An 18,608-nucleotide genomic window follows, 5' to 3' on the forward strand; every position below is an offset into this window, starting at 1 on the left:
TTTCCTTAAAAATTCCAGTTTCCTTTGAACTGTATTATGGCTTGCTTTCAGAGGTTTAGTATTTTGCTGTCTACCCAGGACAGTTTGATTTGTTTCACCCCTGTGCAAATGTTTTGACCATACTACTTCCTCTTGACAAATGGAACTATCAATTTTGTAATCTCTCTATTTTACATTGCACCAAATGCAATCTTAATGTGCGTAGCCCCATTAGGACATGACCCCTCCTCACTCTTTTGTTTAACACAGCCTTTTTCTCATGAAACTAAATAGTGGCTGCATTTACATGACAGTTCTTTTCCATATCCATGATGTTTCCCTGTTAAATTCTACATTAATGCAAGTCCAAGACTCAAAATTTAAATTCTTCCAAGTTCACCATGAGCAAAATCATGTGAGGATTCTTTGTATTCATTAAATAAGTTATTATAGTCCAGCAACAATGATCATTTACTACTGTGTCTTAATGTGCTCTTTCCTAAGTGTGAAGTGGGGGGGGGGGAATTAATACACGGAGCTCCAACTTAGGGAGTAGTTGCAGCAAGCCTGACAATTAATGTTTGTCAAATACTCTAAACCTGAAAGAAATTACTTGTAAGATAGGAAAAAATCCAGTAAAGGGGCCCTTTTCACAGCAACTGAACCTGGTAAACTCGAAAGAATTTAAATTTTGAGTCTTGGACTTGCATTAACCAAATTCCTGGGCAGAGGATCAGTAGCTGTGCAGGAACACGAAAACCACCGTGAGTTATTTCAGAAAATCATTCAGGTAAGCTGAATGCCTCTGGTGTAACTGCTGGCTTTTCTCAAGTGTAAAGGGGCTAGCGTAGGGTCTTGCTCTGTTCAGAAATTTAGGATTACATTTGAATGGCCAATATAGGACTTGCATGAGTTAGTATGTTAAACAGGAGAGCAGGAGTGAGTACCCTCGCTGAAACTGCCTGCATATAAAGGCAGAAGAACGGTAATACAGTGGTACCTCGCAAGACGAATGCCTCACAAGACGAAAAACTCGCAAGACGAAAGAGTTTTTCGTTTTTTGAGTTGCTTCGCAAGACGAATTTCCCTATGGGCTTGCTTCGCAAGACGAAAAACGAAAACGTCTTGCAAGTTTGTTTCCTTTTTCTTAAAACCGTTAATACCCAGGGTGACTTCGAGGAGCAACTCATAGCACGCGGTGTGGTAGCCTTTTTTGAGGTTTTTGAAGACTTTGGTGATTTTGAAGACTTTGGGAAACCGTGCTTCGCAAGACGAAAAATTCGCAAGACGAAAAAACTCGCAGAACGAATTAATTTCGTCTTGCGAGGCACGACTGTATGAAGAAAAAGCAGGTGCTTAAGTAATAAGCCATTAGAATAACACAAATCTTGACAAGCACAAACATTTATTCCATATAAATTAGGAGGAAAAACATTGTCCTCTAATGCACACATGATCCATTTAGGGGAGAGAATGTGCTTCAATACCTGTTTCATTATCTGTTAGAGGGATGCGGTTTAGAAGGCTGATGACAGACTCTCAAAAATTCATCCAAATCCAAGGTTTGGTCGCTTCAACATACATAACAACGAACTGCCACACTGATACAACTGTATAACATGGCATTATTTGTTAGGATCATGTCCTATTTGATATCTCAGGTAGGACTAGGTACAAAAATGGCCTTCTCTCAGCTGTCTCGGTAAAATCACCTGCGTTTTCAAAAGGCTTCTTGCATATATCACAGCTATAAACTACAAAATCCAGTGGTCTACTCAATGCCAGTAAAAAAAGAATGGAATAGTTTGATAGTGATGAACTTGTCCAATTGGTTCCAGTGGATAACTTACTCCAATTGTGAGTCAAAAGCCTTATGTTGTCCCAGACTATGAATTACTGGAGCCCAGTTAATAAATACAGGCTCCAGAATAGAACGAAAACTTGAATCAGTTAACAGTTGATAAAGGGCACAAGAATGCTAATGGATTTAGATATGTCTAACTCTGTGCAGTTTTCATATTACATTACTAGGTAGTTTTAATTTTAGATTTCATTTTAGGACTGATTTGTTAGTTTTAGGATTGAAAAACAGATGCTTGATCTAGTAATAGATCTGCTGATCTGCAACAGGACTGATCAATCTTTTAACTTATATCAAGTGGCTTATGCACCTGGTAACCATTATAGCAGGTTTTTTAGACTGGAGGACACTTAAGTTAGAAAGTAAAAGTTTCATACAGAATCTTTGTATATAAAGAATAAGTACTCTAAAGCAGAAAACATTTATGTCTACTGCTAGAGATGGAAAGATTGCACTAAAACTGGAAGTAAAGTATTCTTCATATATCGTTTTTGCAATTGTACATATAATTTCACCTCTAAAAATGGAATTCAAGCAGCTAGTTAATGTAATCTGGGAACACACACCTATCATGTTTAACCTCAATTGGGTTGGAAGACACAGGCCACTTAACACATTTCAGTGTACATGTTGAAGACTCTGCCCTGACAGAGACTGGAAGAAGCTGCCATGAAGAAACCTGTTGCAAGATGTGACCAACACAGACTTTTTGTGACTGAAATTCTTGAAGAAGCCATCAATATTTTTAACAGCAGCTCTGATAGTGAACCCAGTTGATGCCAAAAATACAAGTGCAGAAGAATCACTGGGGAAAAGGATAAAGCCGGGCAATGAAAAAGCATTTATAAGCAAGATCGACAGCACTCAGAAGATGACTTCTCATCGCAAAAGGAAAAGGGCTGTATCTTCTCAGTGCCCCGCTGACAAGGTGCTTGAGAAAAATCTGGTAGAGGACAAAGTTAAGAAGAAGTTGAAAGAACTTGAAGCTAATCACCAAAAAAAGAAGGTCATTTGTAGAGCTCTACAGCTGGAAAAGGTGAAGCGAAGGAAGGAAGAAGAGGCTGAACAACAAAGGAAACAAAACTGGAGGGGGGAAACAGCAGTTGGGAAAAAAGAGTCAGAAGTGTAAAGGTCACCTTCGCAAGGCGCTGCAGGCTTGGGAGCAGATGGAAGAAGAGAACACAGCTTGAGCAAAAGCTTGCTCAGCAAGTTGGAGAAGCATGGAGAAGAAATCTACTAATACCAACAGCCATACACCCATAATAAACACTACTTGACACTAGTGTAGTATTTGAGATTGTGAAAAGTCCTCAGTTGGAAGAAATCTTCAACAGCAAGCCATGCTACTTCAAACACAACTGTCCTATAGCGCAGAACTCTCCACCACACCCAGGTGGCAAAACATGCTCGAGAGAGAGACCACCTAGATCTCGTGTATCTGGTGTTTTTGTGCATGACAATTTTTTGTCGCTTTAAAAAATATGTTTGAAGATCCATTATTGGTTAAAACTGATTTTCTTCCTGGTAGGTCTGGCACTCTTAACTTTAATAGTTACATGCCAAACAAAATGGAAATCTTCACTGCAAGAGAAACTGAGAAGCCAAGGGTTCGCACCTCAGGCTCTGATACCCTGTGGCATAGCTGTCAACTTTTCCCTTTTCTTGCGAGGAATCCTATTCGGAATATGGGAATTTCCCTTAAAAAAAGGGAAATGTTGACAGCTATGCCCTGTGGATATGAGAAAACCAAATCCACAATTAAGCAATGAATCTTGGATGCTTATTTGCAATGCCATGTGCATGAAATGGCCAGGTATCCAGAAATTAAAGGTAATGGGAGGGGGTTTACTCCAGCGAGGTATTTATCCAAGCTAGAAAAACCCAAATTTAGATGATCGTTTACCCTTGCCAGGCTCAATGTCCTACCATCTGCATTACTGCAGGCTGATTTGAAGGTAAAACATTCAGAGAGAATATGCCGATGTGGTTTGAAGGAAGTTGAAGCTGTTACTCATGTCCTACAATACTGTCATTATTATAGGGACATATGTTCTATATTTATCACTCCAATCATGCAGCGAATCCCAAGCAGATCTGATGACCACTACTTCAAATATCTAATAGAGGAAAGTGGCTAAATTCTGTGCTGCTGCTGCTATAAAATTAAAGAGACAAGCTCTGAATGAATTTAATGGCCAATGTCTTTAACACACGTATTTTAAAATGGCAGTTAAGGTTTTAGCCTACATATTTCAATTGTTTTATATCTGTATTATTTATCGTGTTCTAGCTTATAGAGTTTAAATTTATTTATATTTACATGTTCTCTATTGCTGTATATGTCTGCATTTCTGGTCTGTGACTGTAATAAATCAATTTAAAGCTGCTCTCCTTGAAAGGAGAACCAACCCAGAAGATCCTGGACCCCCTCCCCACTGATTTACAGCCAGTAGGTTGGCCCCCACCACAAAATCACACCTCTCCACTCTGTCTTGCACTGGTGGTTAACTCAGGAGGTTAAGAGGGATAAAAAGCACCAGGCCAATGTGAACGGTTTTTTTTGGATGGGGGGTTAGGAAGAAGGGTGGCAGTGTGCAGTTTTTATATTCATCTAGTAGTTAGTGAATGGCAGCATTGCTTTATTGTTTGTATATTGCTTACATTTCTACCGCTATGTGTTGAGCTGCTGTATTGTTTTTGTTCCCAATAGGAATAAGAATAGGCTGTATTTACATATTTGCGGTCATTGCAGTTGCACTAAACCAACCCTTGTTTTCAACCTCTGACACAATCCATGACATTTAATTACAAGAGCCTGCAAATTCTAATGTTTTCTGTTATAGTCACATGTATTTTCTTCCTTGTTCAAACTCCTGTACATTTTTAAACAAATGTTCAATCTGAACAAAATTTGTAGGGTGCCTTATAAGTGTGTACACACAAAGCAGGAGCTGCAGAATAGAAGTTCCACGGTAGATCTCTAAAGACGGCAATTTAAAGTATTTACATTCACAACATATTTAATTCATAATCTACAACAGAGTCTCAAGGTAACATCCTAAATCACCAGTGCAAAGAATTTAAACAAAGCAACTTACTAGCATATGTTCAGTGCAGTCATTTCACACATTTAGTCACAACAGTACAGAGGAGCATATTTAGAACTCAATGCATATTGCACAGCCACAAAATGGAATCATTTTCACATAGTGTCAATAGGCAATTACTCATGATTTAACAGCAGTGTACAGCTTCAGCTCTGCAAGCTGACTATGCCCACTGCTAGCCTTTTAAATATATCCTAAAGGAAAACACAAGGGGATACTCCACATTGCACCGCTGAAGAAAACCAAGAGAGTCCATACTGAACCAGGCCAAAGCCCTGGAAAAGCCTTACGCCTTTAAAACCTGACTCTAAACCTTAATCCATCCTAATCTTCTGGTTTGTCATTCTATAAATGATGCTGTCGTAGCCTGGATCCATATTCCAGAGGTTGTAGGAGATGACTATCACAGCTATGGTAAGGGCTATCATCATCCAGAAGACTATGTTGAAGACCACAGCATAGTTAAAGTTGTATTCATATCCTAAATTATATGGATTTTCATCTTTGGGCTATGAAAAGAGACAAAAAGTTTTGTTAAAAAATAAAAGAGGAGTGGTAATCCAACACCATACTGATTACACCTGCCTGAAAGAAACGGGGAGTTCAAAGTTCAAATTTTATTAAACGGTCACAGACCAGGTTAACTCGTACAGCTAGTCAGCGAAGCATAACACCGGAAAAAACAAAGGACAATTTCAATACAGATTAGGCCATAACAGCAATTTGAAATTAGACAGCATAAATAAAATTAAGTATTTGCCTTCGCCTGCATATTGACATTGGAAAGCTCTTGTTTCCTGCGCCTAATAGCGGCTACACAGAATTTAGCAACATTGATCGTAATTTCAGGAACCTTATCTTCTACCAAGGCTCTCATACGTTGGGGTTCTGGTACATTTTTAAGCTTTTGTAGAACTGGGGCAATAAAGGTCAGGCGTAGATCCTCGTAGTAACTACAGTGCAGCAATACATGCAGACTTGTTTCCACTTCTGATGAGCCACATGGGCAAACACGTGACTCATATGGTTTGCCCTCATATCTGCCTAGCAGCAGGGCAGAGGGCAGAACGTTAAATCTGGCCAGGGTAAAGGAGTGTCTGTACTTAGGTATTTGTAAATCAGCCAGATAATTTGCGGGTGAGAACCCTCTTCCAAAGTCTCTAATTGTGGCATGTTTATCCATTTTCCCCATATGACATTGCAGCTCTATGTCCCTAATGCGTTGGAGCACTTGACTTCTGGCTCTCTCATATCCTGCCGCTATCAAGATCTGCGGGGAGAATCCCAAGCTTCTTATCTTTTCAAACAGGGAAGCTTTCCAGGTAGAATGAAAGGTGTCTAAGAGTGTTAAAGGAGCCAAACCGGCCGGGAAAAAAATAAGTTTTAACCAGTAGTGTATCTTTAGAATCCACAACCGCACGTTAACGGGTGGTTGTCCAACTTCTAAGCGGACAGCTATATTAGATACACAGGGGGGGATCCCCAATAAACACCGATAGAATTTTGTTTGAAATGCCTCCATAGGCGCAAAATTTTTAAAACTGCAAACCTGGGATCCATAAGTGAGTTGTGGGAGTATTTTTGCAGCAAAAACCTGGGAGGCCGCCGGAACGTATTTACCCCCTTTCCCGTGAAAAAATCTTGTAAGGGCTTTATTGGCCCTTCCTGCATTGGCAATGGCGTTTTTCATCTGTTGGTGCCACGAGACCCTTTCCTGAAAAGTTATTCCCAGATATTTGAAAGTTGCTACCTGGTCAATAGGATGTCCATTAATTCTCCATTTGTGTTTCCTTCTTTTTTTTGAAAACACCATAATTTTAGATTTGCTATAATTTATTGATAGTTGTTCCGCTTGACAATAGTCAGCAAGTGATCTCAAAAGCTTCCTCAAGCCAACGCAGGAAAAGGAGAGCAGGACTGCGTCGTCCGCATACAGAAGCACCGGGAGGGGCATACCTGCCAGTTTGGGAGGGTGGGCATTTTCTTTCTCCATATTTACTGCTAAAGAGTTGATGTAGAAATTAAATAGCATTGGCGCGAGGACACATCCTTGTTTAACCCCATAGTGCGTTTGGATTTCTTTAGTTAGATGGCCTGACCGGTCGCATCTTACCCTCACCCTGGTGTTTTCGTATAGACCACGGATAAGGCGTAATAAGCGCTTGTCTATGTTTGTAGCGCCAAGCTTTTCCCAGAGTCTGTCCCTTGGTATTAGATCAAAAGCCGATCTAAAATCCACAAAAGCTGCATATAAAGACCCTCCTTTTCTAGAGTATTTGTCTGCCAGGTGTTGAAGGATAAGGGCCTGGTCTATAGTTGAACGCTTTGCTCTAAAACCAGCTTGAGCTTCTGATAGAATATGCTCTCTTTCCATCCACTCCACTAATTTATTACATAAATGAGCAGCGTACAGTTTGCTAATAATACTTAATAGACTGATTGGTCTGTAGTTAGCTGGCTCAGTTCTGTTTCCTATCTTGAATATTGGAATGATGATGGCTAAACCCCAGTCCTCGGGGATAATAGCCGCTTGATTTATACTAGTGAACAAGGCGGCTAGCACAGGGGCCCACCATTCAACATTTGCCTTAAGAATTTCTGGTGGGATATTGTCAGCACCCGGGGCTTTCCCTGATTATTTTGGATAAATCGTTGAAAGACAAAGCAGTTTCTAGTGTATGGACTCACGTGCAAATAACCAATCGAGCACCTGTGTTTTCACCACCAGCTGCCCATAAATATTACCAGCTTCCATTTTTCTCACTACTAGGAGACAGGGACTTCACATTTGTACTGAGGTATCACAAAAGGAAGAAACAAGCCAGATAAACTGCTTTTTAACTGCAGTTTGAAGAAGTCTGTAGGAGGCTTCTGAGAGTCCTTGCCAGTGGACCAGGGACACTTGCCTCTTCCGCTTAACAATGGACAACATAACAGCTCTGGAAGTTTATACAGTACATGATTCACTAGTATTCTCAGGCTTGTGGCTGCCTTTAAAATAGAAGGCATGTGAGTAATTTGGAAATACAATGGCAACATTTCAGAGTCAAAACTGGCCCCAAAGTATTTCACCTAATTTCTCTCTCTCAAAGTTTAGATCACTGTTTCTCATACTTGGGTCTCCAGCTGTTGTTGGACAGCAACTCCCATCATCCCTGACTACTGAGCCTGCTAGCTAGGGATGATGGGAGTTGTAGTCCAACAACAGCTAGAGACCCAAGTTTGACAAACACATAAAAGTGATACAGTAGTCTCTTGGGAAAGTTGCTCAGTCTTTATATTAGCTTAAGGCCGAGACATTCTCAAATGTCTTTAAAATGACTACAGTTTTGTTCTCAGAATTATGTACTGTACAGTAGAGATAACAGAGAAAAAGGCATAGTGCAGGCAGCTTATAACTGATAGGCTGCATTCTAAGTGATTTGCTTAGGCACTCCAGTGAAATTTATGAGATTACCAAGAAACTATTCAGGACTGAGCTACTGCATTCTCTTAGGAATTTATTAAGCGTTTGTACAACCTGTGTAGACTGCAGAATGGATCGTGACTTCCTCACAAAGGGCGTGTCAAATGTATTCACGGTCACTACCTCAACCACTGCATTCCCACCATAGAGGTTGTACATCTCGTCTGCAAACTGAAAACATGTTTTAAGACACAAGTCACCATCAGAGTTAGATGCACAGTTCATGAGACAGGAGGGGTACCATTTTAATAGCCACCGAATAGTAAGAAGTGTAGACACCTCTTAGGTTGCTTCTAGATTTTACTTAGTGACTTAAAGTAGAATGGTCTACTACCAGAAATTAATCATTAATTATATTAAACTACAAGGCCAAAACTGCTATCCTGAAACTATTTACTGGCAAGTATCCAATAATTATTACTGGAAATATTCAGGCACTGCCTATCAAGACTTAAAAAGATGCTGTACCCATGGCCAATGGATTTCTTTTCAATTCAACTGGAGGACTGGATAGTAACTTTTGCATGTGGGTACATAAAAGCTTCTGGCATCACTTGAATATCTGATTTTGGAACATTTCAGTGGTATTTTTCTGGTAGGCTGAATATGCTTCCAATAGGAACATTCCTAAAGCGTTTCTCTGGATAACAGTTCTAGTTCCATTTTCAAAATTGCTCGTTTCAAGGTACTCTCTAGTGCAATGTTTTAGCATTATTTCTTGCCAAATTTCTGGAATGGCTCTTGGTATTTCTATGTTATGGTGTGGGCCAGCTACTCAGAAGAGGAATGAAAAGCTTATAATAACCTGATGTAACACTTGATGCCTACCTTTGCTAATTTGCAAGGAATCCCTTCAACAGATTGCTCTGTCAACAGTTAACCTAATTTTCCAGTACCACTTATTTCTCTTATAGTCACTTCCAAATGCTTAAGACCGACCAGGGCTACAGAGATCTGGCCATCAAGTGTCCATTCATCCAGGAAACTTTCATTTAAAAAAAATCAAATAAGGGTCAGCAGTGATGTACTGCATAACGTTTTATTCAAAGCAGAAGCACTGTGCTAGTTTGCAGATAAAAGCAGGTGTTCTTTAGGTTTATGCTAGCATATTTGGCATTAAATACGGTATATAAAATAGGGTCTCTTCTCATGTTACCTTTTGTAAGGAGTCTGCAAGAATCTGAGAGGCATCCTTGAATTGTTGTGAATCTTCCCCATAACGTTTGCCAATTTCTTCCAACCCAGAGAGCTCTAGAGAATATAGATCTGGTGAATGATCTTTGGCCAGATGTTTGTGCCTGGATAGCTTTTGAAGAAGTGGAGGGTGGGGACATAAAAAAAGAATGCCAGTGAAAAGTGGGTATTTTCCATTTTAAATGGTTGCATGTTTATGCCGCCCTACTTTATTTATCTTCACAATTTATATATCACTTAATACCATACTTTCCAAGCATGTACTGTAAAGCTAAAAAGATGCAATACATAAAAGTTAACGCTAACCATAAAATCAGAAAACATGCTTAAAATGCCTGCTGAAATATAAAGATCTTCACAAGGCACTGCATTATCTGACTGGCATGTCGCTTTTGCACACACATAAATGATGCTCAAAGCAGCGTACAACAGAAAACAGGAATGCATTTCAAAATCAAACAGTGCTTAAACAATTTCATAATAAGAAAATAAAAAACACAGTATCATATATAATATACAGAAAACATTTCAGGACCATAAATATAACTAATTACAGTAGCAAAAGTACACCTCATGGCAGCAGCAAAAATAACAAGGGAGCTTAACAGTTGCAATTTGGTCCTAGAAACACTCTCCCCGTGATGTTGCTCACAGCCCGTCTCCTGCATCAACTCGCAAGGCTTCTAAAAGCAAGGGGTGCAGCAGCTGGCAACACCCTTCCCAGCTGAACAGGGAAGGGGCCTGCCTCAGCTAAGGAAGGAGTTCCACAGCAGTGGGCCAACATTACTAATGCATTGCTCCGAGTGGATGCAAGACCTGTGTTCAAACCATGCGGGGAATACTAACGGTGACTCCTCTAAAGACCTCTGTGAATGGGCAAAAACAGAAAGTACCCCGGCCCCAAGTTGTCATATGCCTTGTAAGTTAATACAAGAACGCTTGAACTTTACTAGTAGGAAATGGGCAGCTAGTGCAATCTTTTAAGGACCAGATCTATGTGCTAGCAATAGTGTATCCCCACAGACAAGGAACCCTGACCGAGATCTCGCTTCTATTCTGCTAATTTGTTGGGAAGGACTGCTTCCTCTGCAACTGCATACATTTCTTCTCAGTTTAAGAATTCCTCAGCCAGCTGAAGAGCCCACAACTGGAAAAGTTATATGGTGGCAGCTCCCACTGTGGCTGGGGCAAAACGGAAGATTATTTGCCTAACTTCTGATAACAGATCAACAGCTGCCAACCCCATAGCAGAAATAAGTATTTGTTTAGTTGCTTACCAAGCTTGTGATATCATGCAAAACTTGCAATTCTGACAGGAAGAGCAGGTCAACCTAAGGAAACAATAATCTTAAGTTTCTTGGAACAGGATCTGAATATGTTGCATCTAATTCAGAAGTTACACTATTAGCAGGGATGGCAGAAGTCAGGGTCACTTGCATATTTCTGCTTACTGATTATTACTGTTTATTATATTTATTTAGGCACTAAATGTACAAGCGTGACAAATTAACCTCAGCCATGCTCAGACAAGGCTCAAAAATCAGTGTGGAGCACACAGATAGGACTGCAGACTTGTGCATTAGTACTTTGTACCCCATCCCAAATCTAATCCAAAGGGCTTGGGGGCTTCAGAACTGTGGGAGGAGATGCAGACTGATGTCAGTGGAAAGGTCATCATTGCAGCTGGACAGAGTACAGTCATACCTTGGATCTCAAACACTTTGGCTCCCAGAGAAATCGACTCCTGAACAATTGAAACCCGGAAGTGAATGTTCCAGTTTTCGAACAATTTTTGGAAGCCGAACGCCCAGTGCTGCTTCCGATTGGCTGAAGGAGCTTTGGTTTCTGAACGTTTTGGAAGTCAAACGGACTTCCGGAATGGATTCCGTTCAACTTCCAAGGTATGACTGTACATATATGTGCTTAAAGTTGTATTAAGCAAATAACTGAAACATATGCACCACCACCATCCCTCTGCATCCCCCTGGAAAACTAGGTTGTGTACCTTAAATTTGAAAGAGTGGCATAATATAAAATGGAAAAAGTTGTGTCTAATGTCTAGCCATGCCTTACCTCATTGTTTCTGCTCAGTGAGTTGAGCGGAAGGGAAGCTAGGATGGAATTTTCCTGGAACAATCTGTTCCGAAGCTGCCGCAGTGTGACAGAAAGATCCTCAAATACAGAGTTGGCCTTTCCCACCATGTACACTCTCTGAAAGAACGACCATCGTGCATTATGAGGGTAAAACAACATTCACCTGAGAAAAGGACGTTTCTTCAACACAACTGTTTTCCCAAAATGAAAAGTTTTTACACAAGGTTATACTTGGAAGCATGAGTAGGGCATTATTAATTAATTTCAGGGGCTTTCAGAAAGAGACAGGCACATACCTCTTCGCTAGGAGCTAGCTGTACCACGACAGGGGTTTCTTCAGAAAATAAGGTGTGAATTGCATTCGCAACACCATCCAAGCTAAAAGGAACCGCCTAGGGCAATACAGAAAGGATTAGTAAGCAATGTCTGGCTGCGGCATATGGAAAATTGCAAGAAGGGTAACTAACCCCAGCAGAAATGTACACAGAACAAGACACTGGAAAAGCAGGAGTTTGTTAACAAGGACCCTCTCCCCTCCAAATATAGTAAGGTCTCTAGGTCTACCAGAATAAGCATTTGAAGCTACACATGACAGTACTTACATTCTCAACTGGGTAAGATATGCTGTTTTTAGGCAACATTAGTTTGTCTATCCCTGTCACTGTGACTAGAACTGTAGCTCGAGGACGCCGGAAGAGATCTCCAACTGCTAGCCCCGGCCAAGAGAGATCCTATAATAATTCAGATTATTTTTTTTAAAAGGAATGTTTTAGCTTTTAAAAAATACAACAGCAGCAGCAACAACAAAGCAAGAAAAGCAGAGTTAGGGTCACATGAAAAGTTATTCCCAATCAATATGGGGTGTAGGGAAGGAGGCAGTCATTAAGGCATGAAGGGTTTATGCTACTTGGGATATTTATATATGAAAAGCCACATGTGTATTATTGAAATAATGGGTAAGTAGCCACCATTGCCTGGTTTTACTATATAGGCCCAATATAAAGCAAAGCCTACAGAAAGCTAGATTATGCTCTTGCCCCTAATTCCTAAAGAGTGCTGAGAAACAGAAGGGACTGCACAGGCTAGGCCTGTTTAAACAATTTTCAAAGGAATGAACAATGTGGCTGAACAGAGACATAGTGAGTTGCATACTTCCTCAATAGAGAAGCCCATGGAAAGTGCTGCCACATCTGGAATTCGCTCGCCAGGTATTGGCCAACTTCCTTCACGGAAAACAATGGATTCAGGATATCTTAATACACTGAACTCATTGGCAGAAATACCTGAAAAAGGAAGGTAGAGTTGGTAAAAAAACCCACATCCTTAAACAGCATCTCAGCTTTTCTGGAAAGCCTTTGCATGAGAACAAGCAGAATGAGGCGGGAGAATGGGCCACACCACTTTAGACTACAGGTGTCAGCTACTACTGTTGAATGCTTGCCCCCAGGTAAAATAAAACTGTTTGCAAATAGAAAGACCCTTCACGGGGAAAATATGCCAGCCCATGTCCTTGCCCAGCTGTGCTTATTTTATATCGCACAGGAAATTCTTTTTGTGTTTGAGAGGAGCACTGAAAGTGGGATCCTTCACATGAACTTCATTCTACCATGTCATTCCAATTCCTACAACACAGAGCCTTTGATTACAGTAAATCCTTTTCGAACTACAGCTAATGTTTTTCAGTTTATTTCTCTACTAAACTATTGGACACTCCTGAAGAAAATATTGTGATAGTAGGAAACAGCCAATATGGTGTACTAAATAATGTAAAAGGTAAAGGTAAAGGACCCCTGGATGGATAAGTCCAGTCAAAGGCGACTATGGGGTTGCGGCACTCATCTCACTTTCAGGCCGAAGGAGCCAGTGTTTGTCCACAGACAGCTTTCCGGGTCATGTGGCCAGCAGGACTAAACTGCTTCTGGCAGAACGGATCACCATGACAGAAACCAGAGTGCCTGGAAACATACTAAATATGCAGGTGTGCCTATGTATCTAATTATCATAAACAGAAGTCTTGTTCCCCAGGCTATTTCTTACAAAGGTAAGGAATAAGGATACCCCTACATGCGGTACCCAATAGGGGCTGCAGGGAAGCCTTGGTACAATCACTAAATGCAACTGATACACATACTTGGGGGGGGGGGAGGGTTGAGTCAAAGGAAATGCTGTCCCCACTTTCCATCATAGGATCGCTAATGTCATAGCCTACATCCCTACTCAGCTGTTTCCTTTTCTGGAGAGTTACCCTGAGAAGTGAGGGGGTAATGGGTTAGCAGCTCAATCGTTACTCAAAATCTATGGCTACAAATGCCACTTTAGGAGAGGGTGGATAGCTCAATGGTAGAGCTCATCTTTGAATACAGATGTTTTCTTGACCAATCCCCTGACACCTCCAGTGAAAAAGATCTCAGGTACTGGGTCTGCAAAAGATCCAGAGTGCTTCTGCCACCTGGGGTAGACAATACTGGGCTGGATGGACCAAGTGTAAGGCAGCTTTCTATATTTGTCTGCATCATGTTAGCCTCCATGTTAGCCAACTACAGGGTTAAGTTGCACCTCTCAGAAAGCAAGATTTGGCTGAAAGCTTCCAGTTGCTTATCCTAATCCTACATGTTCCAGAGGCAGAATGAGGTTCCACAAAAGGAAGCAGAAAAACGGAGACCACACAAAAGCCTCCAACAGATATAACGCTTCAGCTACAATATGTTTCTTCCTTTATTCTGACCACATCAACCTTGGAGTTAGGTCTAAACCACATTCAACTTTTAACAAAAATACAGGTGGTATTGACAGTAAACATGTGTCATTTCATAACACTAGCTTCCAACAACAGCACTGTATCTGTAAATATTATATACCCATCAGGTCATTTAAATATAGGGCAAAGGAGTTCAATACTAGGTTTTTTAAAAAAAATTATTGCGTGTATAAATCAGAGAAAATATAATCATTTGCAGATAACTCACGATTCAGAAATGGGCCTAGACATTCCGTTGTTGTGCCCATAACCTAGGTTTAAGGTGCCATTTAGCTCCCAGCTTTCATATCTCAGTTTCTAACACTGCTCATTTGCTTTTACTTGAAAATCATTACAAGCACTTTTATTTAAGAAGGTGCCACTGTACTTTTAACTCCCTTGTTCCAATCTTGCACACAGGATTAACACACACAACAGTTGATTTACAGTGACAATTAGAACCTACACATTTGAGAGCTGCAACTATTTCATTCCAGCCATGGCCTGTCAATTGGGGGGGGGGATATAAATCCTGGAGTTTTCCGACATTTAGACACATATTATCACTTTGCCATGTATGTGCAATAGTTATACTCCTATATATATATTCCAAAGAAATGCAGCTAATTAGCATAAATTTTGTGAGTTGTTCCTTTAAAGCAGTGTTTTTTAACCAGTGTGCTTTGGCACCCTGGGGTGCCTTGAATGATAGTCAGGGGTGCTGCGGGCAACAGTGGCCTCTATCTCACTTTCCTTCCCTCCCTTCCTCTGATGCCCTCTTGCGTCTCTGCCTCCCAAAGGCTTGCACAGCTGTTTGTTGCAGCAGCCCTGGCTACAAGCTCCCCAGGCGACTGGTGCCTCTGGGACTGGCCAGGGGGTGCTTTCCAGGCCCCTGTGGGGCAGTGTGAGGAGGCACCTCTCTTTGGGGTGGGGCAGCTCAGAGACCAGGGGCAGCAGATGCGGCCGCCCAGAGCACTCCCAAAGAGATGGGAGAGGAGTCTGAGGGAACACTCCACAAGGGAGTGTTGGAAAAAGGATGAGAAGCTGCCAGCTCTGGAGGCAAGGGGTGATATAACTGGGCTCCTGAGTCCCACAGGGGTGTCGCAGAAAGAATGTAGTTGATCAAGGGAGCCAAGGACTCAAAAACCCTCTGCTTTAAAGCATTACACTCAACCCTATATGTAAGGTTTTGCTCAATTTGTATTTTTTTGTGACGAAGGATTGAGGATAGGAGAATGTGGTAGCCCAGGGATGGGAAACCTGTGGTCCTTCAGATGTTGAACTCAGTTCCTATCAATTCCTTGTACCCAAAGCTGGACCCACTGCCATTACGTGACAGCACTGGGCCCAATCCAGGCCTGATGGCTGTGCCACCTCCAAAGTGGCATAGCAGTCTGCTTGTCCCCTACTTTCTGCCCTGGCTCCTGTGCATGACAGGCCTGTGAATGCAGCAGTAGCCCCACTGCTCCGTAAAGCACCAGTGTGGGGTGGGGACTTAGGACTGCAGCCTAATATATTTTCTTATGACAACAAGTGTCAAAATTTTGGATGGCTCTTAATACTTTGCCAAAAACTTATATGGGCAGAATCCAGAAACATGGACTTGCTACAATACACTCATATCAGCACCTCCCATTACAAGATAATTACACCCGAATAGTCAATGGAAAATAATTAATTCAGATTTCCCAGCCACTAAACTTGAGACAAACCATCTAAGGTATTTACTAGGGGAAAACAGGTAAATGGCCCTGCTTTCTACTACATCATTAGGATCAATTTTAGTTCAAGCAGCAAGTACTTAAAGCAGCTACTGGCTAGCAACATATTATCAGCTGACCATGGAGTAGGAAGACTTCCCTCACATGCCTTTTAGTCTTGACATTCCTTCCCCAGACAAGAAGGCTAGTCTAAAGTGACATTGAATTCTGACAAAACCAACAGCAGCTGGAAGTTGTGGAAGAAATAACCAGGCTGATGCTGAAAGTACAGGAATAAACTGACCAAAGATCCTTGGCTTGTCCCAACAAGACAAACAATTGAGTATCAGATCACAAGATGTCAGCCATGTCTTAAACTAGGCAAAGAAACTGGACTTCCTCAAGCTAGCCAAGACTGGAACTAACAGCACAAATGCCTCTGAATATACACATACTAAAATGCCCCACATTAAACACAAGCAGAACTACAAAGACTAACTGTAGTAACAACAAGAGTGTTTCTCAGTTTGATCCTTTTACACGGTTTGGTATGTTTTGTGGTATTTTATGCATTGTGATTTGCTGTTATTTTTTATTGATTATAGATTGGTAATTCTTTATTGTGGTTGATAAGTGTAAACTGTTTAATTATTATTTGCTGATGTTTAATTTGACTGTTTACTGGATTTTGATGGATTGCTGAATGTTACTTGCTTTGTTTGAAATGAGTTGTCTATTTTAAAGTTACTGCAACTTTTTATATTGGATCAGATTACTATTAATGTTTAATAATACTATTAATGTATGTGTTGGAAGCCACTCAGACAAGATGAGCAGGGTATAAACAAAATATTTATTATTATTATTATTATTATTATTATCATCGTGTATAAAGGGAGCTGCCAAGGGTTTCATTCTGTCCCCTTTCCTTTTTTATACAGAGACCAAACTATATACAAAACAGATGAGCATAATGACCTCCAGGCATTTAAAAAATGAGAATAAACAGACAAACTGCCAGTTTGGGTGGAGGAATTGAGTGGGGAAAGATATGAAGAATCAGAAACCGGGATGGCTTCTGGAAAACAGGGACACTTGGAGGGTCTGGTGTACTGGATAAGCTATAGGGAGTAAGATTTTGATTGCACAGGTAGGCACAAAACATAAAAAGCAAAGGTCCATAAGAAAAATACCCCTTCTGAATGTTAAGAGAGCTGGACCTAGGAGGCCAGGGTTCAAAACCCCACTCAGCTATGAAAGCTCACTAGGTGACCTTGGGCCAGTCACTGCCTCTCAGCCTAAACTACCTCACAGGGTTGTTCTGAGGACAAAAGTGTGGGGAGGGAAATCATGCACACCACCTTGAGCTCCTTGGAGGAATGGTGGGATACAAATGTAATCAATAAAAAATGGTGGAGGAATGGTGGGATATAAATGTAATCAATAAAAAAATAAAGGGAGGCCTGGTGGGCCTCCCACTAGCCAGTAAGGATGCTGCTCCAAAAAAATGCTTGCTTTCCTCTTTCCTCCTCATTTCCCACCTCCACGTTTTGTACAATGTCTACGAGACTGTGAGCCAGTGAGCAGGGGCTGTCTTTATCTTTAACAGAACTACAGCAGGAAATGTCGAGCATTTTATAAGCGTTTGATGATGATTATGATGATGATGATGATGATAATAATAATAAACCCACGGCCACTACACTTCCACGAACACGACCCAACCCTCATTCTCCCTCTGACAGTCTATCCTGCCACGACGACCCCCAACACGCAGGTGCCCTTATCTCTGGCGCAGAGACCATCCTTCAGATCCGGTCTGCATTGGACCCCGCCCCGGGCACCCCCTTTCTCCCTCCCCCCTCCTCCCAGCCTCCCCCCCCCCATGCAGAGCCGCCCAGAGCCTCACCTGCCACAAGGGCTGACACCAGCCAAAGAGCCAACGGGACCCCCATCACTGCTGCTCCCTCCGCCGCGTTCCAGAGAAAAGCAGAAGAGGAAGTATGAACCAGCCGGTCTCGCGACCCGACTATGCCCCGCCTCCAACTCTAATTGACAAGGTCTGCGACCGCTCAGAAAGCGCACGCGGCGAGGCTCATAAGGGAAGAAGGCGATGCCACATTCTGAGTGGCAAGGCCATGCGTCCAATAAGAACATGAGGGAAAACCCTCCCACCCACCACCCACCGCAGTAAAATCTACTTCAGTAGATTCATTAGAAGCTTCAGCTTGAGCGACAGCCATATTAGCCATTCAGAGGATCTCCAGACGCTCCGTGAAGCTATAGAGGAGGTGTAACTTAACGGGGGGGAGGTAGGAGAAACCAACCAGTGTGTCCGCGAAACGACGGGCATGCGCACGAGGGTAAGAAGGCCAATGGCAGGAGGCGGGGCCAGCCCAGTGGTTAACAGGAAAGTTAACCACTTAGGATCCGAAGGATTCGTCTCACCCCGTGACACTGATGCCTCAGG

General features: G+C 41.7%; 1 protein-coding gene across 1 annotated transcript; it reads right to left on the reverse strand.

The window, feature by feature from the left end:
- Positions 1–4,462: 4,462 nt before the first annotated feature.
- ATP6AP2 (ATPase H+ transporting accessory protein 2) lies at positions 4,463–18,202 on the reverse strand. The gene is made up of 9 exons (XM_081004384.1): positions 18,048–18,202; positions 12,854–12,984; positions 12,304–12,432; positions 11,998–12,093; positions 11,681–11,818; positions 10,885–10,938; positions 9,570–9,719; positions 8,468–8,584; positions 4,463–5,456 (listed from the first exon to the last, which is right to left on the reverse strand). The coding sequence occupies exons 1-9, from the start codon at positions 18,091–18,093 to the stop codon at positions 5,262–5,264; spliced, it is 1,056 nt and encodes a 351-aa protein (XP_080860510.1). The 5' UTR covers positions 18,094–18,202; the 3' UTR covers positions 4,463–5,261.
- Between the last annotated feature and the right edge of the window lie 406 nt (positions 18,203–18,608).

This window comes from Podarcis pityusensis, assembly GCF_964106645.2.
Source record: "Podarcis pityusensis genome assembly, chromosome: 4".
NCBI lineage: Eukaryota > Metazoa > Chordata > Lepidosauria > Squamata > Lacertidae > Podarcis > Podarcis pityusensis.

Coding starts and splice junctions, on each gene's coding strand:
- ATP6AP2 (XM_081004384.1), bottom strand. CDS start 18,093: ATGGGGGTCCCGTTGGCTCTTTGGCTGGTGTCAGCCCTTGTGGCAG. Junction 12,433..12,853: donor TGGGCTTCTCTATTGAGGAA/GTATGCAACTCA, acceptor GAATTATTATAG/GATCTCTCTTGGCCGGGGCT. Junction 8,585..9,569: donor TTGCAGACTCCTTACAAAAG/GTAACATGAGAA, acceptor ACATGTTTTCAG/TTTGCAGACGAGATGTACAA.